The sequence below is a fragment of the Nomascus leucogenys genome, chromosome 17, assembly GCF_006542625.1.
Source record: "Nomascus leucogenys isolate Asia chromosome 17, Asia_NLE_v1, whole genome shotgun sequence".
Classification (NCBI taxonomy): domain Eukaryota; kingdom Metazoa; phylum Chordata; class Mammalia; order Primates; family Hylobatidae; genus Nomascus; species Nomascus leucogenys.
The window spans coordinates 35,520,375-35,548,035 of record NC_044397.1 but is presented as its reverse complement, the minus strand read 5'-3'; the positions used below and the strand labels follow the sequence as shown (position 1 = coordinate 35,548,035).

General features: G+C 50.2%; 3 protein-coding genes across 3 annotated transcripts; all 3 read right to left on the bottom strand.

Moving 5' to 3' along the window:
* Positions 1–242: 242 nt before the first annotated feature.
* LOC115830807 (mucin-3A-like) lies at positions 243–2,203 on the bottom strand (the record flags this gene model as incomplete). Its single annotated transcript, XM_030795587.1, has 5 exons — positions 243–394; positions 535–829; positions 983–1,196; positions 1,341–1,908; positions 2,104–2,203. Coding segments are annotated over 5 exons (1,329 nt in total), but the record flags the coding sequence as incomplete, so codon positions are not given.
* Positions 2,204–4,160: 1,957 nt separating this feature from the next.
* Positions 4,161–7,426, bottom strand: LOC115830806 (mucin-3A-like). The gene is made up of 5 exons (XM_030795586.1): positions 7,406–7,426; positions 7,097–7,310; positions 5,719–6,915; positions 4,348–4,440; positions 4,161–4,210 (listed from the first exon to the last, which is right to left on the bottom strand). The coding sequence occupies exons 1-5, from the start codon at positions 7,424–7,426 to the stop codon at positions 4,161–4,163; spliced, it is 1,575 nt and encodes a 524-aa protein (XP_030651446.1).
* A 3,736-nt stretch (positions 7,427–11,162) lies between these two features.
* On the bottom strand, positions 11,163–22,102 carry LOC105737673 (mucin-3A-like). Its single transcript, XM_030795585.1, has 7 exons — positions 22,042–22,102; positions 19,153–19,935; positions 18,287–18,444; positions 13,374–18,145; positions 12,167–12,402; positions 11,668–11,833; positions 11,163–11,403 (listed from the first exon to the last, which is right to left on the bottom strand). Exons 1-7 carry the CDS (start codon positions 22,100–22,102, stop codon positions 11,163–11,165), a joined length of 6,417 nt encoding a protein of 2,138 aa, XP_030651445.1.
* Between the last annotated feature and the right edge of the window lie 5,559 nt (positions 22,103–27,661).

Genomic DNA, 27,661 nt, shown 5'->3' with positions numbered 1-27,661 from the left:
TCGAAGAAGTGAAGATGGGAGGACTGTATGACCTGTTCACAGTAGTGGTGATGCCAGAAGTCAAGCTGGGATCACTGTGAGATGTGCTCTCGGTGGTGGTGATCATAGAAGTGAAGCTGGGAGTAGTGTGTGAGGGTGTCCCAGTGGTGGCGATTGAAGAAGTGTAGCTGGGAGTACTGTGTGAAATGATCTCGGTGGTGGTGATCGAAGAAGTGATGCTGGCAGTACTCTGTGAGGTGGTCTCAGTGGTGGTGATTGAAGAAGTGAAGCTGGGAGTACTGTGTGAGGTGGTCTCGGTGGTGGCGATCAAAGAAGTAAAGCCAGGAGTATTGTGTGACGTGGTCTCGCTGGTGGCGATCGAAGAAGTGAAGCCGGCAGTACTGTGTGAGGTTGTCTCAGTGATGGCGATCGAAGAACTAAAGCCGAGGGTACTGTGTGAGCTGGTCCCAGTGGTGGCGATGAGAGAAGTCAAACTGGGACTACTCTGTGAAGTGGTCTTGGTGCTGGCAATCGCAGAATTGAACCTGGGAGTACTGTGTGAGGTGGTCTTGGTGGTGGCGATCGCAGAGGTGAATCTCGGAGAACTGGTTGAGGTGGTCTTGGAGGTGTCAATTGAAGAAGAGAAGGCAGGAGGACTATGTGAAGGGGTCTCAGTGGTGGTGCTTGAGGAAGTGAAGCTGGGAGGATTGTGTGAGGTGGTCTCAGTGCTGGTGATCGAAGAAGTGAAGCCGGGAGTACTGTGTGAGGTGGTCTCGGTGGTGGTGATCGAAGAAGTGAAGCTGGGAGTACTGTGTGAGGTGGTCTCAGTGGTGGTGATCAAAGAAGTGAACCTAGGAGGAAGGTGTGAGGTAGTCTCGCTGGTGGTGATCAAAGAAGCGAAGCTTTGAATACTGTGTGACATGCTCTTAGTGGTAGTGATCACAGAAGTCAACCTGGGAGTCCTGTGTGATATGGTCTCAGTGGTCGCGATTGAAAAAGAGAAGCTGGGAGTACTGTGTGACGGTGTCTCAGTGGTGGCAGTCGAAGAAATGTAGCTGGGAGTACTATGTGAGATGATCTCAGTGGTGGTGATTGAAGAAGTGAAGCTGGGAGTACTGTGTGAGGTGGTCTCGGTGGTGGCGATCAAAGAAGTGAAGCCAGGAGTATTGTGTGACGTGGTCTCAGTGGTGGCAATCGAAGAAGTGAAGCCGGCAGTACTGTGTGAGATTGTCTCGGTGGTGGCGATTGAAGAACTTAAGCCGAGGTGACTGTGTGAGCTGGTTCCGGTGGTTGTGATGAGAGAAGTCAAACTGGGAGTACTGTGTGAGGTGTTCTTGATGCTGGCAATCAGAGAAGTGAACCTGGGAGTACTGTGTGAGGTGGTCCTGGTGGTGGTGATCGCAAAGGTGAATCTGGGAGGGCTTGTTGAGGTTGTCTTGGAGGTGGCAATCAAAGAAGAGAAGCCGGGAGTACTGTGTGAAGGGGTCTCAGTGGTTGTGCTTAAAGAAGTGAAGCTGGGAGGACTGTGTGAGGTGGTCTCGGTGGTGGTGATTGAAGAAATGAAGCCTGGAATACTGTGTGTCATGGTCTCAGTGGTGGTGATTGCAGAAGTCAAGCTGGGAGTCCTGTGTGATATGGTCTCACTGTTCGTGATTGAAGAAGGGAAGCTGGGAGTACTGTGTGAGGGTGTCTCGGTGGAGGTGATTGAAGAAGTGTAGCTGGGAGTACTGTGTGAGATGGTCTCAGTGGTGGCGATTGAAGAAGTCAAAATGGGAGTACTGTGTGAGGTGATCCCTGTGGTGGCGATCGCAGAAGTGAAGCCCAGAGGACTGTGTGAGGTGGACGCAGTGGTGCCGATCAAAGATGTGAAGCTGGGATTACTGTGTGAGGGGGTCTCAGTGGTAGTGATCGAAGAAGTGAAACTGGGAGGACTGTGCGAGGTAGTCTCGGTGGTGGGGATCAAAAAAGTGAAGCCTGGAGGATTGTGTGAGGTGGTCTCGGTGGTGGTGATGGAAGAAGTGAAAATGGGAGTACTGTGTGAGGTGGTCTTGATCACAGTAATGAAGCTGGCAGGACTGTGTGAGGTGGACTTGGTAGTGCTGATGAAAGAAGTGAAGCTAGGATTACTGTGTGAGGGGGTTTCGGTGGTAGTGATTGAAGAAGTGAAGCTGGGAGGACTGTGTGAGGTGGTCTCTGTGGTGGTGATCGAAGAAGTGAAGATAGGAGGACTGTGTGACCTGGTCTCAGTGGTGGTGATGGCAAAAGTCAAGCTGGGATTACTGTGGGATGTGCTGTCGGTGGTGGTGATGGTAGAAGTGAAGCTGGGAGTAGTGTATGAGGGTGTCTCAGTGGTGGTGATCAAAGAAGTGATGCTGGCAGTACTGTGTGAGGTGGTCTCAGTGGTGGTGATTGAAGAAGTGAAGCTGGGAGTACTGTGTGAGGTGGTCTCGGTGGTTGCGATCGAAGAAGTGAAGCCAGGAGTATTGTGTGATGTGGTCTCAGTGGTGGCGATTGAAGAAGTGAAGCCGGCAGTACTGTGTGAGGTTGTCTCATTGGTGGCGATTGAAGAACTAAAGCCGAGGGTACTGTGTGAGCTGGTCCCGGTGGTGGTGATCAGAGAAGTCAAACTGGGAGTACTCTGTGAAGTGGTCTTGGTGCTGGCAATCACAGAAGTGAACCTGGGAGTACTGTGTGAGGTGGTCTTGGTGGTGGCAATCACAGAGGTGAATCTGGGAGGACTGTTTGAGGTAGTCTTGGAGGTGGCAATCGAAGAAGAGAAGCCAGGAGGACTATGTGAAGGGATCTCAGTAGTGGTGCTTGAGGAATTGAAGCTGGGAGGACTGTGTGAGGTGGTCTTGGTGCTGGTGATCAAAGAAGTGAACCTGGGAGGAATGTGTGAGGTGGTCTCGCTGGTGGTGATCGAAGAAGTGAAGCCTGGAATACTGTGTGACATGGTCTCAGTGGTGGTGATCGCAGAATTCAAGCTGGGAGTACTGTGTGATATGGTCTCAGTGTTGGTGATTGAAAAAGGTAAGCTGGGAGTACTGTGTGAGAGTGTCTCTGTGGTGGCAATCAAAGAAGTGTAGCTGGGAGTGCTATGTGAGATGATCTCTGTGGTGGCGATCGAAGAAGTGAAGCTGGGCATACTGTGTGAGGTGGTCTTAGTGGTGGTGATTGAAGAAGTGAAACTGGTAGTACTATGGGATATGGACTCAGTGATGGGGATTAAAGAAGTGAAGCTGGGAGTACTGTGTGAGGTGGTCCCGGTTGCAGTGATTGAAGAAGTCAAGCTGGGAGTACTGTGGGATGTGGTCTCGATGCTGGTGATTGAAGAAGTGAAGCTGGAAGTGCTGTGGGATGCGGTCTCCGTGGTGGTGATTGAAGAAGTCAAGCTGGGAGTATTGTGGGATGTGGTCTCAGTGGTGGTGATCGAAGAAGGGAAAATGGGAGTACTGTGTGAGGTGATCCCTGTGGTGGTGATCGCAGAAGTGAAGCTCGGAGGATTGTGTGGGGTGGACTTTGTGGTGGTGATCAAAGAACTTAATCTGGAAGAACTCTGTGAGGTTGTCTCCGTGGTGGTGATCAAAGAACTGAAGCTGGGAGTACTGTGTGAGATGGTCTCGGTGCTGATGATCGAAGAAGTGAAGCTGGGAGTACTGTGTGAGGTGCTCTCGGTGGTGGCAATTGAAGAAGTGAAAATGGGAGTACTGTGTGAGGTGTTCCCTGTGGTGGTGATCGCAGATGTGAAGCTCGGAGGATTGTGTGAGGTGGACTTGGTGGCGGTGATCAAAGAAGTTAAGCTGGGAGTACTGTGTGTGGGGCTTTCCTTGGTCATGATCGAAGAAGTGAATCTGGAAGGACTGTGTGAGATGGTCTTGTTGGTGGTGATTGAAGAAGTCAAGCTGGACGTACTGTGTGAGGTGGTCTCGGTGGTAGTGATTGAAGAAGTGAAGCTGGGAGGACTGTATGAGGTGGTCTCAGTGGTGGGGATTGAAGAAGTGAACCCTGGAGGACTCTGTGAGGTAGGCTCCGTGTTGGTGATCGGAGAAGTGAAGCTGGGAGAACTGTGTGAGGTGGTCTCTGTGGTGGTGATGAAAGAAATGAAGCCTGGAATACTGTGTGACGTGGTCTCAGTAGTGGTGATCGCAGAAGTCAAGCTGGGAGTACTATGTGATAGGGTCTCAGTGGTGGTGATCGAAGAAGTGAAGCTGGAAGTACTGTGTGAGGGTGTCTTGGTGGTGGTGATTGAAGAAGTCAAGCTGGACGTACTGTGTGAGGTGGTCTCGGTGGTGTTGATTGAAGTGAAGCCGGAAGGACTGTGTGAGGTGGTCTCAGTGGTGGGGATTGAAGAAGTGAACCCTGGAGGACTGTGTGAGGTAGTCTCCGTGTTGGTGATCGAAGAAGTGAAGCTGGGAGAACTGTGTGAGGTGGTCTCTGTGGTGATGATCGAAGAAGTGAAGCCTGGAATACGGTGTGACATGGTCTCAGTAGTGGTGATCGCAGAAGTCAAGTTGGGAGTACTATGTGATAGGGTCTCAGTGGTGGTGATCAAAGAAGTGTAGCTGGGAGTACTGTGTGAGATGATCTCAGTGGTGGTGATCGAAGAAGTGAAGCTGGGTGTACTGTGTGAGGTGGTCTTGGTGGTCTTGGTTACCAAGTTTGTGGTAGGAACTGTGGCTGTTATTGTGGTTGAGAGAGAGGAAGAGGTGGGTCGGAGAGAGGTCACAGTAGACAGTTTACCTGTCACACTGGTGGAATAGGTGATTCTGTTCGTGGAATCTGTGAGAGCACTAGTAAGAGAAGTAGGGTAGGGGGTCTCAGATGTAGGTGTAGAACTGGTGTCGGAACTGGAGAATGTGATCACCAAGGTAGATAGAGGGGTGGTGTTTGTGGTACCACTGGCAATCGCTTCTGTACTTGGGACAGGCATAGAAGATGAAACGCTACTGGTGAATGATAGTAATGTATTAGTGGCTGTGGGCAGAGGGGCGGTAGTTGTCATAAAAGTCACTGTATATGTGGAAGTGACTGAAGAAGTGATGGGGGGAGTAGAACTCACTGCTGTTTTGAAAGATCCTGTGGAAATGTCAGGGGTAGGAGTCAATGTGGTGGTCTCAGGGGATGTGGCTGTTGAACTGGTGAATGTAGTCTGATCTGTGCCTGTAGTTGCTACAGTGGATGAAGATGTTTCCATCGTTGTAAATGTTGTGAATGAGGTGATGGTTGTGGGTGATGGGGTGGATTCAGCTGTCGTGTGGAGTGTACTGGTGATGGCTGGAGGTGAGGAGATACTCTCGGTGTGAGTGGTCCCTACACTGCTGGCAGACATGGAAGAGGAAAATGAATACATCACTGGAAAGCTCGTCACGAGGGAAGTTGTCTGAGTGCCCTCAGTACTTGTGACAGTTGGTCTCTCACTGGGAGTGGTGGCAGAGGTCATGCTGACAAGTGATGAGGTTTCTGTATTCTGCATGCTGGAGGAAGATGGGATGTCACTTGTGGACAATGCTGATGTACTAGAAACAGCAAATATTGAGGAGAGGTCTGTTGTAGTCAAGGATTCAGTAGAGCCCACAGAAGAGTGGGAGATAGTTGTTGGTGTTGTCGAAGGGATGTCGGTACTCAGAGAAGATGGGGTCATGGTTGTGGAAGTCACTATGATATCTGAGGTACACGAAGCTGAGGAGATAGCAGTTGTGGTCGTACTGATTGTGGAGTAGATGGTTGAAGACATGAAACTGGGAATACTGTGGGAGGTGGTCTCAGGGGTGGTGGTTACCAAGGTTGTGGTAGGAGTTGTGGCTGTTTCTATGGTTAGGAGAGAGGAAGAGGTGGTTGGGAGAGCCATCTCGGTGAACAAAGTACCTGTCATACTTGTGGAGTAGGTGATGTCGGTCGTGGAGTCTGTGACTGTGCTAGTGGGAGAAGTATGGTAGGTGGTCTCAGATTTAGGTGTAGACCTGGTGATGGTAGTGGGGAGTGTGGTCACCAAGGTAGATACAGGGGTGGTGTTGGTGGTATGACTGGTGATTATTTCTGTGCTCTGGACAGGTGTAGAATATAAAATGCTACTGGTGAGTGATGATAACGTATTACCGACTGTGGGCCAGGAAGTCGTAGTTGTCATAGAAGCCACTGTATTGGCGGGAGTGACTGAAGAAGTGATGGCAGAAGTAGAAGTTATGGCTGTTGTGAGAGATTCTGTAGAAATGTCAGTTGTAGGAATCAGGGTGGTGGTCTCAGGGAATGTGGCTGTAGAGCTGGGGAAGGTGGTTTGCCCTGTGCCTATAGTTGCTACAGATGTTGAAGGTGGTTCCATAGTTGTGGATGTGGTGAATGAGGTGGTGATAGTGGGTGACAGGTTGGATTCAGCTGTTGTGTGGAGTGTACTGGTGGTGGCTGCAGGTGAGGAGATACTCTCTGTGTGAGTGGTCCCAGCACTGCTGGCAGAAATAGAAGAGAATGAATGTGTCATTGGAAAGCTTGTCAGGAGGGACCTTGTTGGAGTGTTCTCAGTACTTGTGAAAGTTGGTCTCCCACTGGGAGTGGTGGCAGAGGTCATGCTGACAAAGGATGAGGTTTCTGTATTCTGGACAGTGGGAGATGAGGGAATGACAGTTGTTGGCCTTGCAGACATGCTGGAGACTGTGTACACTGAGGTGAGGTCTGTCATCATAGGTAATGAACCAGTGATGCCCACGGATGAGGGAGTGATGGTTGTTGGTTGTGAGGTAGGGATATCTGTACTCAGACTAGATGGGATCATAGATGTAGAAGTCACCATGGTACCCAAGGTGGTGGAAACTGAGGTGATGGCAGTTGTGTATGTGCTGGCTGTGGAGTAAATGGTCGAAGAAGTGAAGCTGGTGATACTATGTGAGGTGGTCTTGGTGGTGGTGGTGGTTACCAAGATTGTGGTAGGAGTTTTGGCTGTTTCTGTGGTTGAGACCAAGGGAGAGGTGGGCGGAAGAGAGGTGGCAGTGGATGATGTCTCTGTCATAGTGGTGGGATAGGTGATTTTGGTCGTGGAGTTTGTACCAGGACCAGTCGGAGAATTAGGATAGGTGGTCTTAAATGTAGTCATGGATGAAGCATTTGGAGTGGGGAGTGTGGTCACCAAGGTAGATGGAGGCATTGTGTCTGTGGTGCCACTGGTGATTGCTTCTGTGCTTGAGACAGGTGTAGAAGACAGAGTCATACTGGTCATTGATGTAAAAGAATTGGTGGTTGTAGGAGGAGAGGTCATAGTTGTCATAGAAGTCGCTGCATTTGCGGGAGTGATTGCAGAAGTGATGGGGGTAGTAGAAGTCATTGCTGTCATGAGGGATTCTCTGGACATGTTCATGGTAGGAGTCAGTGTGATGGTCTCAGGGAATGTGGCTGTAGAACTGGTGAAGGTGGTCTGACCTGTGCCTGTAATTGCTACACTGGATAAAGGTGGTTCCATGGTTGCAGATGTTAATGGTGTGGTTGAAGTGGGTCCCGGGGTGGATTCAGCTGTTGTGTGGAGTGTACTAGTGATGGCTGGAAGTGAGGAGATGCTCTCCATGTCAGTGGTCAAGTCACTGCTGGCAGACGTGGTAGAGGAAAATGAGTATGTCACTGGAAAGCTTGTCAGGGCTGAACTTCTCAAGGTCTTCGTTGTACTTGTGAGAGTCGTTCTCTCAGTGGGACTGATGGCAACGGTTGTACTCACAAGGGTTGAGGTGTCTGTATTCTGGATGCTAGGGGAAGATGGAATGTCACTTGCGGACACTGATGAGGAACTGGAAACAGTGAATTTTGAGGTGAGGTCTGTTGCTGTAGTCAGGAAAACAGTAGACTCCACTGAAGGCTGGGTGATAGTTGTCAGTGTGGTGGTAGGAATGTCTGCAGTCAGAGAAGATGGGGTCATGGTTGTGGAAGTCACCATGGGACTTGAGGTAGTGGGAACTGAGGAGATGGCAGTTGTGGATGTGCTGATGGTGGAGTGGATGTTTGAAGTGAAGCTGGGAGTACTGTGAGAGGTGGTCTCATTAGTGGTTGTTACCAAGTTTCTGGCAGAAGTCGTGGATGTTCCTTTGGTTGTGAGAGAGGAAGTAGTGGCTGGGAGAGAAATCTCAGTGGACAATGTACCAGCTATACTTGTGGAGTAGGTGGTTTTGGTGGTGGAGTCTGTGACAGTGCTAGTGGGAGAAGTAGAATAGGTTGTTTCAGATGTAGGTGTGGACGTGGTGATGGTAGTTGGGAGTGTCGTCACCAAGATAGATGGAGGTGTGGTGTTTGCGGTTTGACTGGTGATCACTTCTGTGCTCCGGACAGGTGTGGAAGATAAAATGCTACTGGTGAGTGATGATAACGTAGTATCAACTGTGGGCCAGGAAGTCGTAGTTGTCATAGAAGTCACTGTATTGGCGGGAGTGACTGAAGAAGTGATAGGGGGAGTAGAAGTCATGGTTGTTGTCAGAGATTCTGTAGAAATGTCAGTTGTAGAAGTCAGTGTGGTGGTCTCAAGGAATGTGGCTGTAGAGCTGGGGAAGGTGATCTGTCCTGTGCCTGTAGTTGCTACAGATGTTGAAGGTGGCTCCATAGTTGCAGATGTGGTGAATGAGGTGGTGATAGTGGGTGACAGGTTGGATTCAGCTGTTGTATGGAGTGTACTGGTGGTGGCTGGAGGTGAGGAGATACTCTCTGTGTGAGTGGTGCCGGTGCTGCTGGTAGAAATAGAAGAGAATGAATGTGTCATTGGAAAGCTTGTCAGGAGGGACCATGTTGGAGTGTTCTCAGTGCTTGTGAAAGTTGGTCTCCCACAGGGAGTAGTGGCAGAGGTCATGCTGACAAAGGATGTGGTTTCTGTATTCTGGACAGTGGGAGATGAGGGAATGACAGTTGTTGGCCTTGTAGACATGCTGGAGACTGTGTACACTGAGGTAAGGTCCGTCATCATAGGTAATGAACCAGTGATGCCCACAGATGAGGGAGTGATGGTTGTTGGTTGTGAGGTAGGGATATCTGTACTCAGACTAGATGGGATCCTGAATGTAGAAGTCACCATGGTACCCAAGGTAGTGGGAACTGAGGGGATGGCAGTGGTGTGTGTGCTGGCTGTGGAGTAGATGGTTGAAGAAGTGAAGCTGGTGGTACTATGTGAGGTGGTCTTGGTGGTGGTGGTTACCAAGATTGTGGTAGGAGTTTTGGCTGTTTCTGTGGTTGAGACCAAGGGAGAGGTGGATGGAAGAGAGTTGGCAGCGGATGATGTCTCTGTCATAGTGGTGGAATAGGTGATTTCGGTCATGGACTCTGTGACAGTGCTGGTGGAAGAAATAGGATAGGTTGTCTCAAATGTAGGTGTAGACCTGGTGATGGTAGTGAGGAGTGTGGTCACCAAGGTGGATACAGGATTGATGTTTGTAGTATGACTATTGGTCATCTCTGTGCTCGGGACAGGTATAGAAGATAAAATGTTAGTGGTAAGTGATGACAACGTATTAGTGGCTATGGGCCAGGAGGTCATAGGTGTCATAGAAGTCACTGTATTGGTGGGAGTGATTGAAGAAGTGATGGGGAGAGTAGAAGTCATGGCTGTTGTGAGAGTTTCTTTAGAAAAGTCAGTTGTAGGAGTCAGTGTGGTGGTCTCAATGAATGTGGCTGTAGAGCTGGAGAAGGTGGTCTGACCTGTGCCTGTAGTTGCTACACTGGATGAAGGTGGTTCCATAGTTGTGGAAGTTGTGAATGAGGTGGTGGTAGTGGGTGCCGTGGTGGATTCAGCTGTTGTGTGGAGTGTAGTGGTGCTGGCTGGAAGTGAGGTGATGGTTTCTGTGTGAGTGGTCCCGTCACTGCTGGCAGACATGAAAGAGGAAAATGAATACATCCCTGGGAACGTCGTTAGGAGGGAACTTGTCAGACTGCTGTGTGTACTTGCAAAAGTTGGTCTCACACTGGGAGTGGTGGCAGAGGTCATGCTGACAAGGGATGAGGTTTCTGTATTCTGGATGCTGGGGGAAGATGGGATGTCACTTGTAGACATTGCTGAGGAACTGGAAACAGTGAATGTTGATGTGCGGTCTGTTGCTGTAAGCAAAGATTCAGTAGAGCCCACAGAATGGTGAGTGATCATTGTTGGTGTTGTCAAAGGGACGTCTGTACTCAGAGAAGATGGGGTCATGGTTATGGAAGTCACTATGGTACCTGAGGTAGGGGGACCTGAGGAGATGACAGTTGTGGATGTGCTGACTGTGGAGTGGATGGTTGAAGAAGAGAAGCTGGGAGTACTCTGGGATGTTATCTCAGTGGTTACCAAATTTGTGGTAGGAGTCGTGGCTGTTTCTGTGGTTGGGAGAGAGGAAGAGGTGGGTGGGAGAGAAGTCTCCGTGGACAATGTACCTGTCATACTTGTGGAATACTTGATGTCGGTCGTGGAGCCTTTCACTGTGCTGGTAGAAGTAGAGTAGGTGGTCTCAGGTGTAGGTGTAGACCTGGTGATGGTAGTACAGAGTGTGGCAACCAAGGGAGATGAACGGGTAAGGTTTGTGGTGTGACTAGTGATCATGTCTGTGCTGGGGACAAGTGTGGAAGACAAAATGCTACTGGTGAGTGATGATAACGTACTATTGGCTGTGGGCTGGGAGGCAGTAGTCTTCAAAGAAATCAATGTAGTCTTGGAAGTGATTGCAGAAGTGAGTCGGGTAGTAGAAGTTATTGCAGTCATGAGAGATTCTGTGGACATGTCAGTTGTAGAAGTCAGTGTGGTGTTCTCCCGGAATGTGGCTGTGGAGCTAGTGACGGTGGTCTTAACTGTGCCTGTCATTGCTACAGTGGTTGAAAGTGGTTCCATAGTTGTGGATGTGATGAATGAGGTGGTGGTAGTGGGCGATGGGGTGGATTCAGCTGTTGTGTGGAGTGTACTGGTGGTGGCTGGAGGTGAGGAGATACTCTCTCTGTGAGTGGTCCCAGCACTGCTTTCAGACATGGAAGAAGAGAATAAATGTGTCGTTGGAAAGCTTGTCAGGAGGGACCTTGTGGGAGTGTTCATAGTACTTGTGAAAGTTGGTCTCCCACTGGGAGTGGTGGCAGAGGTCATGCTGACAAAGATTGAGGTTTCTGTATTCTGGACAGTGGGAGATGTAGAAATGACCGTTGTGGGAATTGCAGACATACTGGAGACGGTATACCCTGAGGTAAGGTCTGTCATCATAGGTAATGAATCAGTGATGTTCCCAGATGAGGAATTGATGGTTTTTGGTTGTGAGGTAGGGATACTCGTACTCAGAATAGATGGGGTCATGGATGTAGAAGTCACCATAGTACCCAAGGGAACTGAGGTCATGGCACTTGTGTATGTGCTGGCTGTGAAGTAGATGGTTGAAGAAGTGTAGCTGGTGGTAGTATGTGAGATGGCCTTGGTGGCAGTTGTTACCAAGTTTGTGGTAGGACTTTTGGCTATTTCTGTGGTTGAGCCCGAGGGAGAGTTGGGGGGAAGAGAGGTTGCAGTGGATGATGTCTCTGTCATATTGGTTGGATAGGAGATCTTGCTCATGGAGTTTGTAACAGGACCAGTCAGAGAATTAGCATAAGTAGTCTCAGATGTAGTCATAGAGGAGGCATTTGGAGTAGGGAGTGTGGTCACCAAGGTAGACCGAGGGATTGTGTTTGTGGTGCCACTGGTGATTGCTTCTGTGCTTGGGACAGGTGTGGAAGACAGAATCTTACTGGTCAGTGATGTAAAAGAATTGGTGGTTGTAGGAGGAGAAGTCATAGTTGTCAGAGAAGTCACTGTATTTGTGGGAGTGATTGCAGAAGTGATGGGGGTAGTAGAAGTCATTGGTGTCATGAGAGATTCTCTGGACATATTCGTGGTAGGAGTCAGTGTGATGGTCTCAGGGAATGTGGCTGTAGAGCTGGTAAAGGTGGTCTGACCTGTGCCTGTAGTGGCTACAGTGGTAGAAGGTGGTTCCATGTTTGCGGATGTTGTGAATGAGTTGCTAGTAGTGGGTGCCAGGGTGGATTCAGCTGTTGTGTGGAGTGTACTAGTGATGGCTGGAAGTGAGGAGATGCTGTCCATGTCAGTGGTCAAGTCACTGCTGGCAGACGTGGAAGAGGAAAATGAGTATGTCACTGGAAAGTTTGTCAGGGCTGAATTTCTCAAGGTCTTCTTTGTACTTGTGAGAGTCGTTCTCTCAGTGGGACTGATGGCAATGGTTGTACTCACAAGGGTTGAGGTTTCTGTATTCTGGATGTTGGGGGAAGATGGAATGACACTTGCGGACACTGCTGAGGAACTGGAAACAGTGAATGTTGAGGTAAGGCCGGATGCTGTAGTCAGGAAAACAGTAGAGCCCACTGAAGGCTGGGTGATAGTTGTCAGTGTGGTGGTAGGAATGTCTGTAGTCAGGAAAGATAGGGTCATGGTTGTGGAAGTCACCATGGGACCTGAGGTAGTGGGAACTGAGGAGATGGCAGTTGTGGATGTGCTGACGGTGGAGTGGATGTTTGAAGTGAAGCTGGGGGTACTGTGAGAGGTGGTCTCATTGGTGGTTGTTACCAAGTTTCTGGTAGAAGTCGTGGATGTTCCTTTGGTTGTGAGAGAGGAAGTAGTGGCTGGGAGAGGAATCTCAGTGGGCAATGTACCAGCTATACTTGTGGAGTAGGTGGTTTCGGTGGTGGAGTCTGTGACAGTGCTAGTGGGAGAAGTAGAATAGGTTGTTTCAGATGTAGGTGTGGACGTGGTGATGGTAGTTGGGAGTGTCGTCACCAAGGTAGATGGAGGTGTGGTGTTTGCGGTTTGACTGGTGATCACGTCTATGCTCGGGACAGGTGTGGAAGATAAAATGCTACTGGTGAGTGATGATAACGTATTAACGACTGTGGGCCAGGAATTCGTAGTTGTCATAGAATTCACTGTATTGGCGGGAGTGACTGAAGAAGTGATGGGGGGAGTAGAAGTCATGGCTGTTGTGAGAGATTCTGTGGAAATGTCAATTGTAGGAGTCACTGTGGTGGTCTCAGGGAATGTGGCTGTAAAGCTGGGGAAGGTGGTCTGCCCTGTGCCTGTAGTTGCTACAGATGTTGAAGGTGGTTCCATAGTCGTGGATGTGGTCAGTGAGGTGGTGATAGTGGGTGACAGTGTGGATTCAGCTGTTGTGTGGAGTGTACTGGTGGTGGCTGGAGGTGAGGAGATACTCTCTGTGTGAGTGGTCCCGGCACTGCTGGCAGAAATAGAAGAGAATGAATGTGTCACTGGAAAGCTTGTCAGGAGGGACCATGTTGGAGTGTTCTCAGTACTTGTGAAAGTTGGTCTCTCACTGGGAGTGTTGGCAGAGGTCATGCTGACAAAGGATAAGGTTTCTGTATTCTGGACAGTGGGAGATGAGGGAATGACAGTTGTTAGTCTTGCAGACATACTGGAGACTGTGTACACTGAGGTAAGGTCCGTCATCATAGGTAATGAACCAGTGATGCCCAAAGATGAGGGAGTGATGGTTGTTGGTTGTGAGGTAGGGATACCTGTACTCAGAGTAGATGGGATCATGGATGTAGAAGTCACCATGGTATCCAAGGTTGTGGGAACTGAGGTGATGGCAGTTGTGTATGTGCTGGCTGTGGAGTAAATGGTTGAAGAAGTGAAGCTGGTGGTACTATGTGAGGTGGTCTTGGTGGTGGTGGTTACCAAGATTGTGGTAGGAGTTTTGGCTGTTTCTGCAGTCGAGACCGAAGGAGAGATGAGTGGAAGAGAGGTGGCACTGGATGATGTCTCTTTCATAGTGATGGGATAGGTGATTTCAGCCGTGGAGTTTGTACCAGGACCAGTTGGAGAATTAGGATAACTGGTCACAAATGTAGTCGTAGACGAGGCATTTGGAGTGGGGAGTGCGGTCACCAAGGTAGATGCAGGGATTGTGTTTGTGATGCCACTGGTGATTGCTTCTGTGCTTGGGACAGGTGTAGAAGACAGAGTCATACTGGTCAGTGATGTAAAAGAATGGGTGGTTGTGTGAGGAGAGGTCGTAGTTGTCATAGAAGTCACTGTATTTGTGGAAGTGACTGATAAAGTGTTGGGAGGAGAAGTCATGGCTGTTGTCAGAGATTCTGTAGAAATGTCAGTGGTAGGAGTCAGTGTGGTGGTCCCAGAGAATGTGGCTATAGGGCTGGTGAAGGTGGTCTGACCTGTGCTTCTAGTTGCTACAGTGGATAAAGGTGGTTCCATAGTTGTGGAAGTTGTGAATGAGGTGGTGATAGTGGGTGCCGGGGTGTATTCAGCTGTTGTGTGGAGTGTACTGGTGCTGGCTGGAGGTGAGGAGATACTCTCTGTGTGAGTGGTCCCGTCACTGCTGGCAGACATGGAAGGGAAAAATGAATATGTTTCTGGGAAGGTCGTCAGGAGGGGACTTGTAGGACTGCTGTGTGTACTTACAAATGTTGGTCTCATACTGGGAATGGTGGCAGAGGTCATGCTGACAAGGGATGAGGTTTCTATATTCTGGATGCTGGGGGAAGATGGGATGTCACTTGTAGACATTGCTGAGGAACTGGAAACAGTGAATGTTGATGTGCGGTCTGTTGCTGTAAGCAAGGATTCAGTAGAGCCCACAGAATGGTGAGTGATAGTTTTTAGTGTTGTCAAAGGGATGTCTGTACTCAGAGAAGATGGGGTCATGGTTATGGAAGTCACTATGGTACCTGAGGTAGGGGGACCTGAGGAGATGACAGTTGTGGATGTGCTGACTGTGGAGTGGATGGTTGAAGAAGACAAGCTGGGAGTACTCTGGGATGTTATCTCGGTGGTTACCAAATTTGTGGTAGGAGTCATGGCTGTTTCTGTGGTTGGGAGAGAGGAAAAGGTGGGTGGGAGAGAAGTCTCCGTGGACAATGTACCTGTCATACTTGTGGAATACTTGATGTCGGTCATGGAGCCTGTCACTGTGCTGGTAGAAGAAGTAAGGTAGGTGGTCTCTGATGTAGGTGTAGACCTGGTGATGGTAGTAGGGAGTGTGGCAACCAAGGGAGATGAACGGGTAAGGTTTGTGGTGTGATTAGTGATCACTTCTGTGCTGGGGACAGGTGTGGAAGACAAAATGCTAGCGGTGAGTGATGATAACGTACTATTGGCTGTGGGCTGGGAGGCAGTAGTCTTCAAAGAAGTCAATGTAGTCTTGGAAGTGATTGCAGAAGTGAGTCGGGTAGTAGAAGTCATTGCAGTCATGAGAGATTCTGTGGACATGTCAGTTGTAGAAGTCAGTGTGGTGTTCTCCCAGAATGTGGCTGTGGAGCTAGTGATGGTGGTCTTAACTGTGCCTGTCATTGCTACAGTGGTTGAAAGTGGTTCCGTAGTTGTGGATGTGATGAATGAGCTGGTGGTAGTGGGCGATGGGGTGGATTCAGCTGTTGTGTGGAGTGTACTGGTGGTGGCTGGAGGTGAGGAGATACTCTCTGTGTGAGTGGTCCCAGCACTGCTCTCAGACATGGAAGAAGAGAATGAATGTGTCGTTGGAAAGCTTGTCAGGAGAGACCTTGATGGAGTGTTCTCCGTACTTGTGAAAGTTGGTCTCCCACTGGGAGTGGTGGCAGAGGTCATGCTGACAAAGATTGAGGTTTCTGTATTCTGGACAGTGGGAGATGTGGGAATGACGGTTGAGGGAATTGCAGACATACTGGAGAAGGTGTACCCTGAGGTAAGGTCTGTCATCATAGGTAATGAACCAGTGATGCCCCCAGATAAGGAAGTGGTGGTCTTTGGTTGTGACGCAGGGATACTTGTATTCAGTGTAGGTGGGGTCATGGATATAGACATCACCGTGGTACCCAAGGTAGTGGGAAATGAGGTGATGGCAGTTGTGTATGTGTTGGCTGTGGAGTAGATGGTTGTAGAAATGGAGCTGGTGGTAGTATGTGAGGTGGTCTCGGTGGCACTTGTTACCAAGTTTGTGGTAGGTCTTTTGATTGTTTCTGTGGTTGAAATTGAAGGAGAGTTGGGGGGAAGAGAGGTGGCATTAGATGATGTCTCTGTCATAGTGGTGGGATAAGTGATCTTGGTCGTGGAGTTTGTAACAGGACCAGTCGGAGAATCAGGGTAGGTGGTCTCAGATGTAGGCTTAGATGAGGCATTTGGTCTGGGGAGTGTAGTTATCAAGCTAGATGGAGGGATTGTGTTTGTGGTGCCACTGGTGATTGTTTCTGTGCTTGGGACAGGTGTGGAAGACAGAATCTTACTGGTCAGTGATGTAAAAGAATTGGTTTTTGTGGGAGGAGAGGTCATAGTTGTCATAGAAGTCACTGTATTTGCGGGAGTGATTGCAGAAGTGATGGGGGTAGTAGAAGTCATTGCTGTCATGAGAGACTCTCTGGACGTGTTCGTGGTAGGAGTCAGTGTGATGGTCTCAGGGAATGTGGCTGTAGAGCTGATCAAGGTGGTCTGACCTGTGCCTGTAGTTGCTACACTGGATGAAGGTGGTTCCATGGTTGCAGATGTCCTGAATGGTGTGGTGGAAGTGGGTCCCGGGGTGGATTCAGCTGTTGTATGGAGTGTACTGGTGATGGTTGGAAGTGAGGAGATGCTCTCCATGTCAGTGGTCAAGTCACTGCTGACAGACTTGGAAGAGGAAAATGGGTATGTCACTGGAAAGCTTGTCAGGGCTGAACTTCTCAAGGTCTTCGTTGTACTTATGAGTGTCGTTCTCCCAGTGGGACTGATAGCAGCGGTTGTAGTCACAGGGGTTGAGGTTTCTCTATTCTGGATGTTGGGGGAAGATGGAATGACACTTGCAGACATTGCTGAGGAACTGGAAACAGTGAATGTTGAGGTGAGGTCTGTTGCTGTAGTCAGGAAAACAGTAGACCCCACTGAAGGCTGGGTGATAGTTGTCAGTGTGGTGGTAGGGATGTCTGCAGTCAGAGAAGATGGGGTCATGGTTGTGGAAGTCACCATGGGACTTGAGGTAGTGGGAACTGAGGAGATGGCAGTTGTGGATGTGCTGATCATGGAGTGGATGGTTGAAGTGAAGCTGGAAGTACTGTGAGAGGTGGTCTCATTAGTGGTTGTTACCAAGTTTCTGGTAGAAATCGTGGATGTTCCTTTGGTTATGAGAGAGGAAGTAGTGGCTGGGAGAGAAATCTCAGTAGACAATGTACCAGATATACTTGTGGAGTAGGTGGTTTCGGTGGTGGAGTCTGTGACAGCGCTAGTGGGAGAAGTAGAATAGGTTGTCTCAGATGTAGGTGTGGACGTGGTGATGGTAGTTGGGAGTGTTGTCACCAAGGTAGATGGAGGTGTGGTGTTTGCGGTTTGACTGGTGATCACGTCTATGCTCGGGACAGGTGCGGAAGATAAAATGCTACTGGTGAGTGATGAGAACGTATTCGTTGTTGTGGGCCAGGAGGCGGCAGTTGTCATAGAAGTCACTGTATTTCTGAGAGTGATTGAAGAGGTGATGGGGGTAGTAGAAATCATTGGTGTCATAAAAGATTCTGTGGACATGTCAATTGTAGGAGTCAGTGTGGTGGTCTCAAGGAATGTGGCTGTAGAGCTGGTGAAGGTGGTCTGACCTGTGCCTGCAGTTGCTACAGTGGTAGAAGGTGGTTCCATGTTTGCGGATGTTGTGAATGAGTTGGTAGTAGTGGGTGCCAGGGTGGATTCAGCTGTTGTGTGGAGTGTACTGGTGATGGCTGGAGCTGAGGAGATGCTCTCTGTGTCAGTGGTCCAGTCACTGCTGGCAGATGTGGAAGGGGAAAATGAGTATGTCACTGGACAGGTGGTCAGGACATAACTTGTCGGGTTATTATCTATACTTGTGAGAGTCATTCTCTCAGTGGGACTGGTGGTAGTGGTTGTACTCACAAGTGTTGAGATTTCTTTATTCTGGATGCTGGGGGAAGATAGAGTGACACTTGTGGACATTGCTGAGGAACTGGAAACAGTGAATGTTGAGGTGAGGTCTGTAGCTGTAGTCAGGAAACCAGTACAGCCCACAGAAGGCTGGGTGATATTTTTCAGTGTGGTGGTAGACATGTCTGTACTCAGAGAAGATGGGGTCCTGGTTGTGGATGTCACCATGGTACCTGAGGAAGGGGGAAGTGAGGAGATGGTAGTTGTGGATATGTTGACGGTGGAGTAGATGGCTGAAGAAGTGAAGCTGGGAGTACTGTGGGAGGTGGTCTCAGTGGTGGTGTTTCCCAAGTTTGTAGTAGGAGTCGTGGCTGTTTCTGTGGTTGGGAGAGAGCAAGAGGTGAGTGGGAGAGTAGTGGCGGTGGACCATATACCTGTCATACTTGTGGAATAGGTGATTTTGGTCATGGAGTCTGTGACAGTGCCAGTAGGAGAAATAGGGTAAGTGGTCTCAGATGTAGGTATACACCTGGTGATGGTAGCGGGGAGTGTGGTCACCAAGGTAGATGGTGGGGTGGTGGTTGTGGTATGACTGGTGATCACTTCTGTGTTTGGGACAGGTGTGGAAGATAAAATGCTACTGGTGAGTGATGATAATGTATTAGTGGTTGTGGGCCAGGAGGCAGCAGTTGTCATAGAAGTCACTGTAGTCTTGGGAGTGATTGAAGAGGTGATGGGGGTAGTAGAAGTCATTGCTGTTGTGAGAGATTCTGTGGAGATGTCATTTGTACAAGTCAGTGTGGTGGTCTCAGAGGATGTGGCTGTAGAGCTGGCGAAGGGGGTCTGAAAACATATGAGGTTCTCTCCTCGAGGTTTTCGGTCACCAACTTTGAGGAGTAGAAGTTCTCGTTTTAAATCTGGTGTTGGGACTACATTTGTGGAAGTCACCATCGTATCTGAGGTAGGGGGAACTGAGGAGATGGCAGTTGTGGATGTGCTGACAGTGGAGTAGACGGCTGAAGAAGAGAAGTTCTGACTACTGTGGGTGGTGGTTACCAATTTTGTGGTAGGAGTCGTAGGTGTTTCTGTGGTTCGCTGAGAGGAAGAAGAGGGTGGGAGAGTAGTGGCGGGGGACAATGTACCTGTCAAAACTGTGGGGTAGGTGATTTCGGTAGTGGAGTCTGTGACAGTGCTGGTGGGAGAAATAGGGTAGGTGGTCTCAGATGTAGGTGTAGACCTGGTGATGGTAGTGGGGAGTGTGGTCACCAAGGTAGATAGAGGGTTGGTGTCTGTGGTATGACTGGTGATCATTTCTGTGCTTGAGACAGGGATAGAAGATAAAATGTTACTCATGAGTGATGACAACGTATTAGAGGCTGTGGGCCGGGAGGTTGTCATTGTCATAGAAGTCACTGTATTTGTGGAAGTGATGGTGGAAGTGATGGGGAAAGTGGAAGTCACTGCTGTTTTGAGACTAGTAAATACTGGGGTTGGGGACATGGTCGTATGGATGCTTCCAGTGGGCAAGGGAGTCCTTTCTGTGGTTCTAGTTGTAGAGGAGATTGTAGTGTGGAAGGTTGTGTCTGTGGCTGACACAGAGGAGGAGGGTGTCACTGTCACTATGGGAGTTTCCCTTGCAGTGGTGGTAGAGGGAGAAGATGTCACGGCTGACGTTCCTTTCTCAGTAGAGGTCATAGGGTAAGTCCTGGTGATGGTGGTCACTGGCTTCTGTGTCACGGGAGTGGGGGTGTAAGAGCTAGTGAAGGCCACCTGTGTCGTGGTCACACAGATGGAGGTGGGGTGGGAGATGGTGATTATAAAGCTCGTTGGATACACGCACTCAGTGGTGGCGGAATAGACCAACACAGTGGGTGGAGTGGTTTCAACCTTGAAGGCAAACTTGGACGTTGGGGTGGTTGAGGTGTTGGAACTGACTGGAGAGGTGAGCAATGTTTCAGAGATGAGTGTGTCATGGGGGGAGGTAGTGAGCGTCATAGGTGCATTTTCCCTGTGGCCGGGAGCAGGAGAGGTGAGATGGGGGACACCTTGTGGCCACTCAGCCAGGTTTCTGGAGTGTGGAGAATTGCTGAGGGCATCGCGGGTTGCTTCCTCCCTGGGGAAAGTCACATGAGAGGTGGATGTGGCCGTGGATAAAGTTCCTGCATTGGCGGCAGAGCAGAGGAATCCACTGGTAAATCCGTGGGTCATTTTGTCACAAGACTCAATTAAGCTACTCACTCACCCATTTTCCAGGCAGCATCACAGGGCAGGGCATGCTGCAGCTCACTCCTGCATCAGAGGCAGCTTGGAGCTGGGTGCTTTAGGGTACTGGAAACCACTGCCTGTCTGCTCCCAGGGGAGCAGTGGGGCATGGGAGCCCTCATCCCTCACCCGGCATTGGCCTTGTCATGGCAGGTCCTCCTGTCCTTGGATAGCCGAGCTCAGCAGCCCCTTCCCCTCCCTTCCCTCCTCTGGACACACCCAGGCCCCTCCTCCCTCTGTCCCTTCCTCTCCTCCCCCTGCTGCTGCCTGGAGTCCTCCCCTCCCCCATTAACCTTCTGCTCCCACCTCCGCTTCTGCCTGAATTCTGCTGCTGTCTGGGCTGACTCCCGCTTTCAAAGAGAAAAAGAGAGAACCCAGCCACGTCCTGGCAGGGGGTGCATCACAAAAACCAGGAGACAGAGAAAGCTGCACAAAGAGGGCCAGGCACGGTGTCTCTCGCCTGTAATCCCAGCATTTTGGGAGCCCAAAGCAGGTGATCACTTGAGGTCAGGAGTTCGAGACCAGTCTGGCCAACATGGTGAAACCCCTGCTCTACTAAAAAAAAGTACAAAAAATTAACCAGGCATGGTGGCGTGCGCCTGTAGCTGAGGCAGGAGAATCGCTTGAACCCAGGAGGCAGAGGCTACAGGGAGCCAAGGTTGCACCACTGCACTCCACCCTGGGCGACAGAGCAAGACTCCATCTCAAAAAACAAACAAACAAAAAACTGCACAGGGAACACCAAGGAGAAACAGAGGCTAAGCTCACATGCTAATGACTTCAAGGCGCATGGAGTGAGGACCATGTGGAGAGGCAGACAGACAGGATGGAGAAGGAAAATTCCAGAAGGAGCTACCTCAGCAGTCAGGCGTGATGAGTTCTGGAGACCTTAAGTCTTAGCAGTGAGTGAGTGTTCATCACACAAATAGACATATTTTTCTATAACTATTCCATTTTGGCCACGGGATTCATTAGTTTACAAGCATGAACCCCCGCATGTGGATTTCAACCCATTTTACAGATGGTGAGACTTAGGATCAGAGATCCCGCTGTCGGGGGGGTCACAGGCAAGGAAGACAGGCAGCCACAGCAGACGGGAAGTGGAAAATACCGGACCGGCTGCCCCTCACCTCAGGCACAGCCCATCTTGTGGCTGAGAGCTGGGGTGTCACGTCTCAGCCTAGCTCGCGGGTGTCAGGGAAGTGAGGTCAGGGATTATGAGAATCCCCACTTGACTCCAGGATGTGCCCCTGGAGGTGACTGAGAAGGGGACTCATGGGCCTCTGGGATCAGGGATCAGAAGCAGACACTGGAGAACAGAGACAAGGGAAGTATAAAGGAATTGCGGGGTGTTCCTGCAGGGTGGAAGAGAGAACCCTGGATCCCATGCCAGATAGTCTTAGATGCACCCCTGGAAGCGAAGTGAACTTCAGGAGCTCCCTGCCCTGGCCCTGTTACCAACAGCTGTGCCCAAACACATGGGCCCTGGCCGGAGCGAGAGAGTGACGGCAGAGCTGGGGAGGAGCCGCTGGGGGACAAAAGGCAGAGAGGCTGAAACCAGATGACGGAAACCAGGGGCAGAGGTCAGAGGGCTGTCAGGGAGGGAGGCACCAGTTTGGAGGGGGCACTGGGGCTGGGAGCATGAGGCAGGTGACAAGAAGGAGCCAAGGCAGGAAGGGTACTGCGCTGGGAAGACGTAACTCCCACCTTCCACCCTCCAGCTGCAGATACAGGTTGGGGCGCAGCCCCTGCAACCTGCTCAGTGCTTGGTGGAGAGTGGCAGCGGGGACCCAGCTCCCTTGCTCCTTCCCAACCTCGGTTTTCCCTGCACCAAACCCTTCCTCATCCCCCTGAGGCCATGCCTCGGTTCTCCCTGCACCCAGAGCTGGGAGCAGCCCCTCCTTATCCCTCGGCCCCGGGCCTCAGAGCCACCTTCCCCTCCCCTCCCCTGGAACATCACATCAGGAGCTTCTCTCCAGCCCCCTCCCACCTCTCCCTCTTACCTGTGGCCCCTGGGGAGGCCTTGAGCATCCAGAGGATGCTGAGGAGCCCCAACAGCTGCATGGGCCCAGCGGGCAGGGGACTGGGGCAGAGCGAGCTCCAGGGCCAGGACAGCAGCAGGGACCTGGAAAAGCATTCAGTAAAAGTGCTGGTTATCTGTTCTACTGAGCACAGCCTCACCTTTGCACCGCCCCACCTCACCCCTTTTCCTCCCTTCTCCCTGCATCTGGACAGACGTCAGCACTGTGGGAAGCAGGGACACGAGGGAAAAGGACAAATCCAGGAGGTGTCAGGCAGGGAGAGCCACTGGTGGCCCAGCCCCACAGCCTGCCTGGCCCACATGGAGCTGCCTGGAAGCTGCCCTTCCTCCCACACCCCTGTGGAGGGTACCCTTGACCAAGGCCTTGGACTCTGGAGTCTGGGCCGACTCCTGCAGCCTCTCCTTAGTTTAAATTCCTCCTGCTGGGTACAACCTCACTCTCCTTCAAGCCTGCTCTTTCCCTCAGTCTGCCCCCGCTCCATCCTGCCCCTAACAGGACCCCACAGGCCAGACAAAACCATGGGAGTAATTAACACAGAATTCCATCTGAAGTGATTTTATTATCTGAAGAGTTGGGGCTAGGTCCCAGAAAAGGAAACACAAACAACCAAAGGAAACACTCAAAAATACTAGTCTGGGCCAGGAATGGAGTCTCACGCCTGTAATCTCAGCACTTTGGGAGGCCAAGGCAGGTGGATCACTTGAAGTCAGGAGTTCGAGACCAGCCTGGGCAACATGGCAAAACCCCATCTCTACTAGAAATATAAAAATTAGCCTGGCATGGTGGTGGGTGCCTGTCATCCCAGCTACTTGGGAGGCTGAGGCAGGACAATTGCTTGAACCCAGGAAGTGGCAGTTGCAGTGAGCCAAGATCACACCACTGCATTTCAGCCTGAGCAACAGAGCAAGACTCCATCTCAAAAAAAAAAAAAAAAAAAAAAAACCTAATTTGGACCTAGCACATTGTTGGACCTTCCTAGTGGCAACTATTAGGAAGGTTGAGTCTATCCAGTTTGGGCAAAGGTGTGAAGAATAAATGTTCTTACCCAGCTGCTGGGTGTATAGGTGGGTTGGGTTGCTTTAAAAGGATAATTTGAGGCTGGGCATAGTGGCTCATGCCTGCGACCACTTTGGGAGGCCAAGGCGGGCAGACCACTTGAGGTCAGGAGTTTGAGACCAGCCTGGCCAAAAGGGTGAAACCACATCTCTACTAAAAATACAAAAATTAGCCAGGCTTGGTGGCACACGTCTGTAATCCCAGCTACTCGGGAGGCTAAAGCAGGAGAATTGATTTTTGAGACAGTCTCAGTCTGTGGTCCAGGCTGGAGTGCAGTGACGTGATCTCGGCTCACTGCAACCTCTGTCCTGGTTCAAATGATTCTCCTGCCTCAGCCTCCTGAGTAGCTGGGATTACAGGTGTGTGCCGCCATGCTCAGCAATTTTTTTTTTTTTTTTTTTTTTTTAGTAAAGACCAGGTTTTGCCATGTTGGCTAGGCTGGTCTCGAAATCCTGGCCTCAATGATCCACCCGCCTCAGCCTCCCAAAGTGCTGGGATGACAGGTGTGAGCCACCACACCTGGCCCAGCATCTGCAGCTTGATTTCCTTCATACTCTCTGCTGGGTACCCTATTCTGGGTACTCCAGTGCACACTGAGAACTGGTGAGGTTTTGGAGAAGCAGACAATAGAGTGAGGGAAGACTACCCTGAGAAGGCAGAAAAATCATTTCCATTGCTCTGCAGGGGAGCTAAGGTGCAGGAATGCCCTGAAAGATGAGGGGGCATGTGCTGGATTGAGCGTGATGTTTGCTAGGGAGAGAGTGGTGATGCTGGTGCATTTGTAGGTGACAAGAGCAGTAAGACCAAGCTGAGATGTTTGTTTATTTATTTATTTGAGACAAAGCCTTGCACTGTCACCCAGGTTGGAGTGCCGTGGTGTGATCACAGCTCACCGCAGCCTCCACCTCCCAGGTTGCAGCAATTCTCCTGCCTCAGCCTCCCAAATAGCTGGAATTACAGGTACACACCACCATGCCCAGCTAATTTTTGTATTTTTAGTAGAGACGGAGTTTCACCATGTTGGCCAGGCTGGTCTCAAACTCCTGACCTCAGATGATCCACCTCTCTTGGCCTTCCAAAGTGCTGGGACTACAGGCATGAGCCAATGCATCCAGCCCCATAAGCTGAGGTGTTTAGACATCAGAGGAACCTCTGTGGGCTGAGTAGGGCTGGGGATGCCTCTGTAGGGCTGGCCAGCATCAGAGAGGCCATTGAGAGGCGCCCAAAGCCATCCTGGAAGTAGGACATGAAGGCCTAGCTGGGAACCTGACTCCCCTGGAAATGGGGGCTCCACTTGATGGTTGGCTGAGGGGCACTGAGATGGATGGTCCAGGAGGCTGTGTTGACTGGGAGGAGAGGAGCCTCTTTTTGCTGGATGATGAGGGTTTCCAGTTGAGTGTGTGGAGTTTGGGGTGATGGTGAGGCTTCCAGGTGGAGCTGTCCTGGAGGCCTTGGGTCTCAGGGGAGGACTTCTGGGATGGGTCCACTGCCATTGCCCCAGCCCCTGCTATGGGCCACGGTGTGAAAATGTGGGTGCTCACCATGCACTGAATCAGCCAGCACCTTGGTCTTGAACTTTGCAGCCTTCAGAGCTGTGAGAAATAAATCTCTATTTTTTTTTAGGTGGAAGTCTTGCTTTGTTGCCCAGGCTCGCGTCGAACTCCTGGGCTTAAGCTATCCTCCCACTTCAACCACCCAAAGTGCTGGGATTACAGGTATGACCCACTGTGGCTGGCCAATTTCTATTATTTAATCCATTCAGTGTATGGTATCTGCTATGGGAGCCCAAGCTAAGACAGGCTGCCTTCAAGATTTTCTCTTCATCAGCTGGGTGCAGTGGTTCATGCCTGTAATCCCAGTGCTTTGGGAGGCCCCAGCCTGGGCAACATAGTGAGACCCCATCTCTAAAAAAAAAAAAAAAATTAGGATGGGTGTGATGGCTCATGCCTGTAATCCTGGCACGTCAGGAGGCCGAGGCAGGAGGATCCCATGAGCCCAGGAGTTCGAGACCAGCTCGGGCAACACAGGGAGACCTGGTCTCTTAAAAAAAAATTAGCTGGTCAGAGTGGTGCATGCTTATAGTCTTAGCTACTTGGGAGGCTGAGGTGAGAGGATCTCTTGAGTTCAGGAATTAGACTGCAGTGAGCTGTGATTGCACCATTGCACCCCAGCCTGGGTGACAGAGTGAGGCCCTGTCTCAAAAAAATTTTTTTCTCTCTTTATCTTTGATTTTCAGCAATTTGACTCGACTATAATGTCTGTAGTTTGTGGTCCTTGTTTTATTTTTGGGAAATTCTTAGTGATTATTGTCTTCAAATATTTCTCCTACCCCGTTCTCTCTCTCTTCTCCTTCTGAGACTCCAATGAGACATATGTTAGGACACTCCATATAGAACTATAGCTCTTGGGTGCTCTGCTCTGCACAAATCCCCACCACCCCTTTCTGGGTTTCAGTTTGAGTAATTTTTATTGACATATCTTCAGTCAATTGAGTGAAGATAAACACTGACTTATCTTCATAATTCTTTCCTCTACTGTGTCTTATCTACTGAACATCCTGTTGAAGAGAAGTCTTGGCCAGGTGCAATGGCTTACACCTATAATCCCAGCACTTTGGGAGGCTGAGGTGGGAGGATAGCTTGAGCTCAGGAGTTTGAGGCCAGCCTGGGCAACATAGTGAGACCCCATCTCTACAAAAAATATCAGAAAAAAATTAGCTGGGTGTGGTGGGGTGCACCTGTAGTCCCAGCTACTTGAGAGGCTGAGATAGGAGGAATGCTTGAGCCCAGGAAGTCAAGACTGCAGTGAGCTGTGATTGTGCCACAGCATTCCAGCCTGGGCAACAGAGAGAGAACTTGTCTCAAATAATAATAATGATTTTTAAAAATTAGAAAAGAATCTTTATCTCTGATATTATGGCGTGTATTTCTACCATCTTCATTTGAAAGAGGCTTCTTGAGAGGCAATGAGAGCCACCCTGGAATAGGAGATGGACAGTCCAGGAGGCTGTATTGACCGGGAGGACAGGAGCCTCTCTTTGGTGGAAGGCAAGGGTCTCCAGCTGGGCCTGTTGAGTGTGGGATGACCATGGGGTTTCTGGGGGGAGCTGTCCTAGTGGCCTGGGGCTCCCGGATGAGGGACACAGTCTAGAACTCTACCTTCTCCAAGTGCTGCAGAGGACACAAAGGCCAGAAGATGCCAGAAAAATGCCAGGGACCCACATGGGGACTGGAACCGGTATCCTGTTTTGTGTACATGAAGTTGCACAGTGTTCCTAGTAAGGGTCGGGGAGGGGATGGGCTAGGGGACAGGGACCAACTGTCTGCTCTGGAGGGGCGGGGCCAGGGGTCTGAAGGGGTCAGCGCTCTTTAGCTTAGAAAGGTGAAGCTAGGGGTGGAAATGGTTAACATCTATAAAATTGGGAAGAGAGTGGTGGAGGTGAGAACAGATTTGTTCACAATAGACAAAGGGGCAACCTTTGAAACTCAAGTGATGTAAAAATTGAAACAATTACAAGGACTGCTGTTTTATACAGAGAGTAATAAACTTATGCATTCAGCAAACACCAAAGGCTGGCTCTGCCTGGGCAGGTGCTCTGGATGAGGCAGGGTGAATAAACAGTTTATAGTAGAGTTAATGAGATGGGATTGGGGCAGAAACGGCCACAGTCCAATCTGCTGCTGGAGCTATGAGAGGGGGCCCAGGGCTGGAGGGGCACAGAGGGGGCCTCCGGGACCCTTCCACCTGGGCTGATGAGGGTACAGGGAGAGGCAGCGTTTGAGTTTTGTGGCGGGTAAGAAGTAGTACAGGAAGGAAGTATTATATTAACAGATGCTCAAAGGCCTTAGACAAATTCAGAACTGCATTGTCTGAACTTACACCGAGCTAGGGAAAGAATTGGGATATTGGTAATCAGATTCCCTGGGGAAGATCAAATCTTGGGTGGCACTGGGATGAGCTGGGGTCACCCACAGCTTATTGGAGTATGGGAAGGCCCAGAGACCCCCACACCCCAGTTGGAGAAGTCAACAGAGACCCGAAAGTCTGGGTATCATATTAATATTAAAAATGGGCCAGGCATCGTGGCTCATTCATGCTTATAATCCCAGCACTTTGGGAGACCAAGGTGGGAGAGTTGCTTGAGGCAGGAGTTTGAGACTAGCCTGGGCAAAAATATTTTATTTTTTAATAAAAAATTTTTTAACAATTAGGGCCGGGCACGGTGGCTCACACCTGTAATCCCAGCACTTAGGGAGGCCAAGGTGGTCAGAACACAAGATCAGGAGTTCAAGACCAGCCTGGCCTACATGGTGAAATCCCCTCTCTACTAAAATTACAAAAATTAGCTGGGTGTGGTGGCAGGTGCCTGTCATCCCCACTACTTGGGAGGCTGAGGCAGGATTGCTTGAGCCCCGGAGGTGGAGGTTGCAGTGAGCTGTGATCCCGCCACTGAACTCCAGCCTGCTGAGCAAAAGAGCAATACTCTGTCTCAAAAAAAAAAAAAAAAAAAGCTACAGATACCACT

Coding starts and splice junctions, on each gene's coding strand:
- LOC105737673 (XM_030795585.1), bottom strand. CDS start 22,102: ATGCAGCTGTTGGGGCTCCTCAGCATCCTCTGGATGCTCAAGGCCTCC. Junction 19,936..22,041: donor GGCCTCCCCAGGGGCCACAG/GTAAGAGGGAGA, acceptor CCGCCAATGCAG/GAACTTTATCCACGGCCACA. Junction 11,404..11,667: donor TTCTTTTACATCACTGACCA/GTAAGATTCTGT, acceptor GCTCAACCACAG/AAATAGCCAAAAGTCCTACC.
- LOC115830806 (XM_030795586.1), bottom strand. CDS start 7,426: ATGGAACCACCTTTATCCAGT. Junction 6,916..7,096: donor CAATGCCTCCATCTACCTTG/GTGACCACACTC, acceptor TCTCAACCACAG/AAACAGCCAAAACTCCTACC. Junction 4,211..4,347: donor CACGGAGACTACCTCACACA/GTCCTCCAGGGT, acceptor ACCACCACCAAG/ACACCCTCACACAGTACTTC.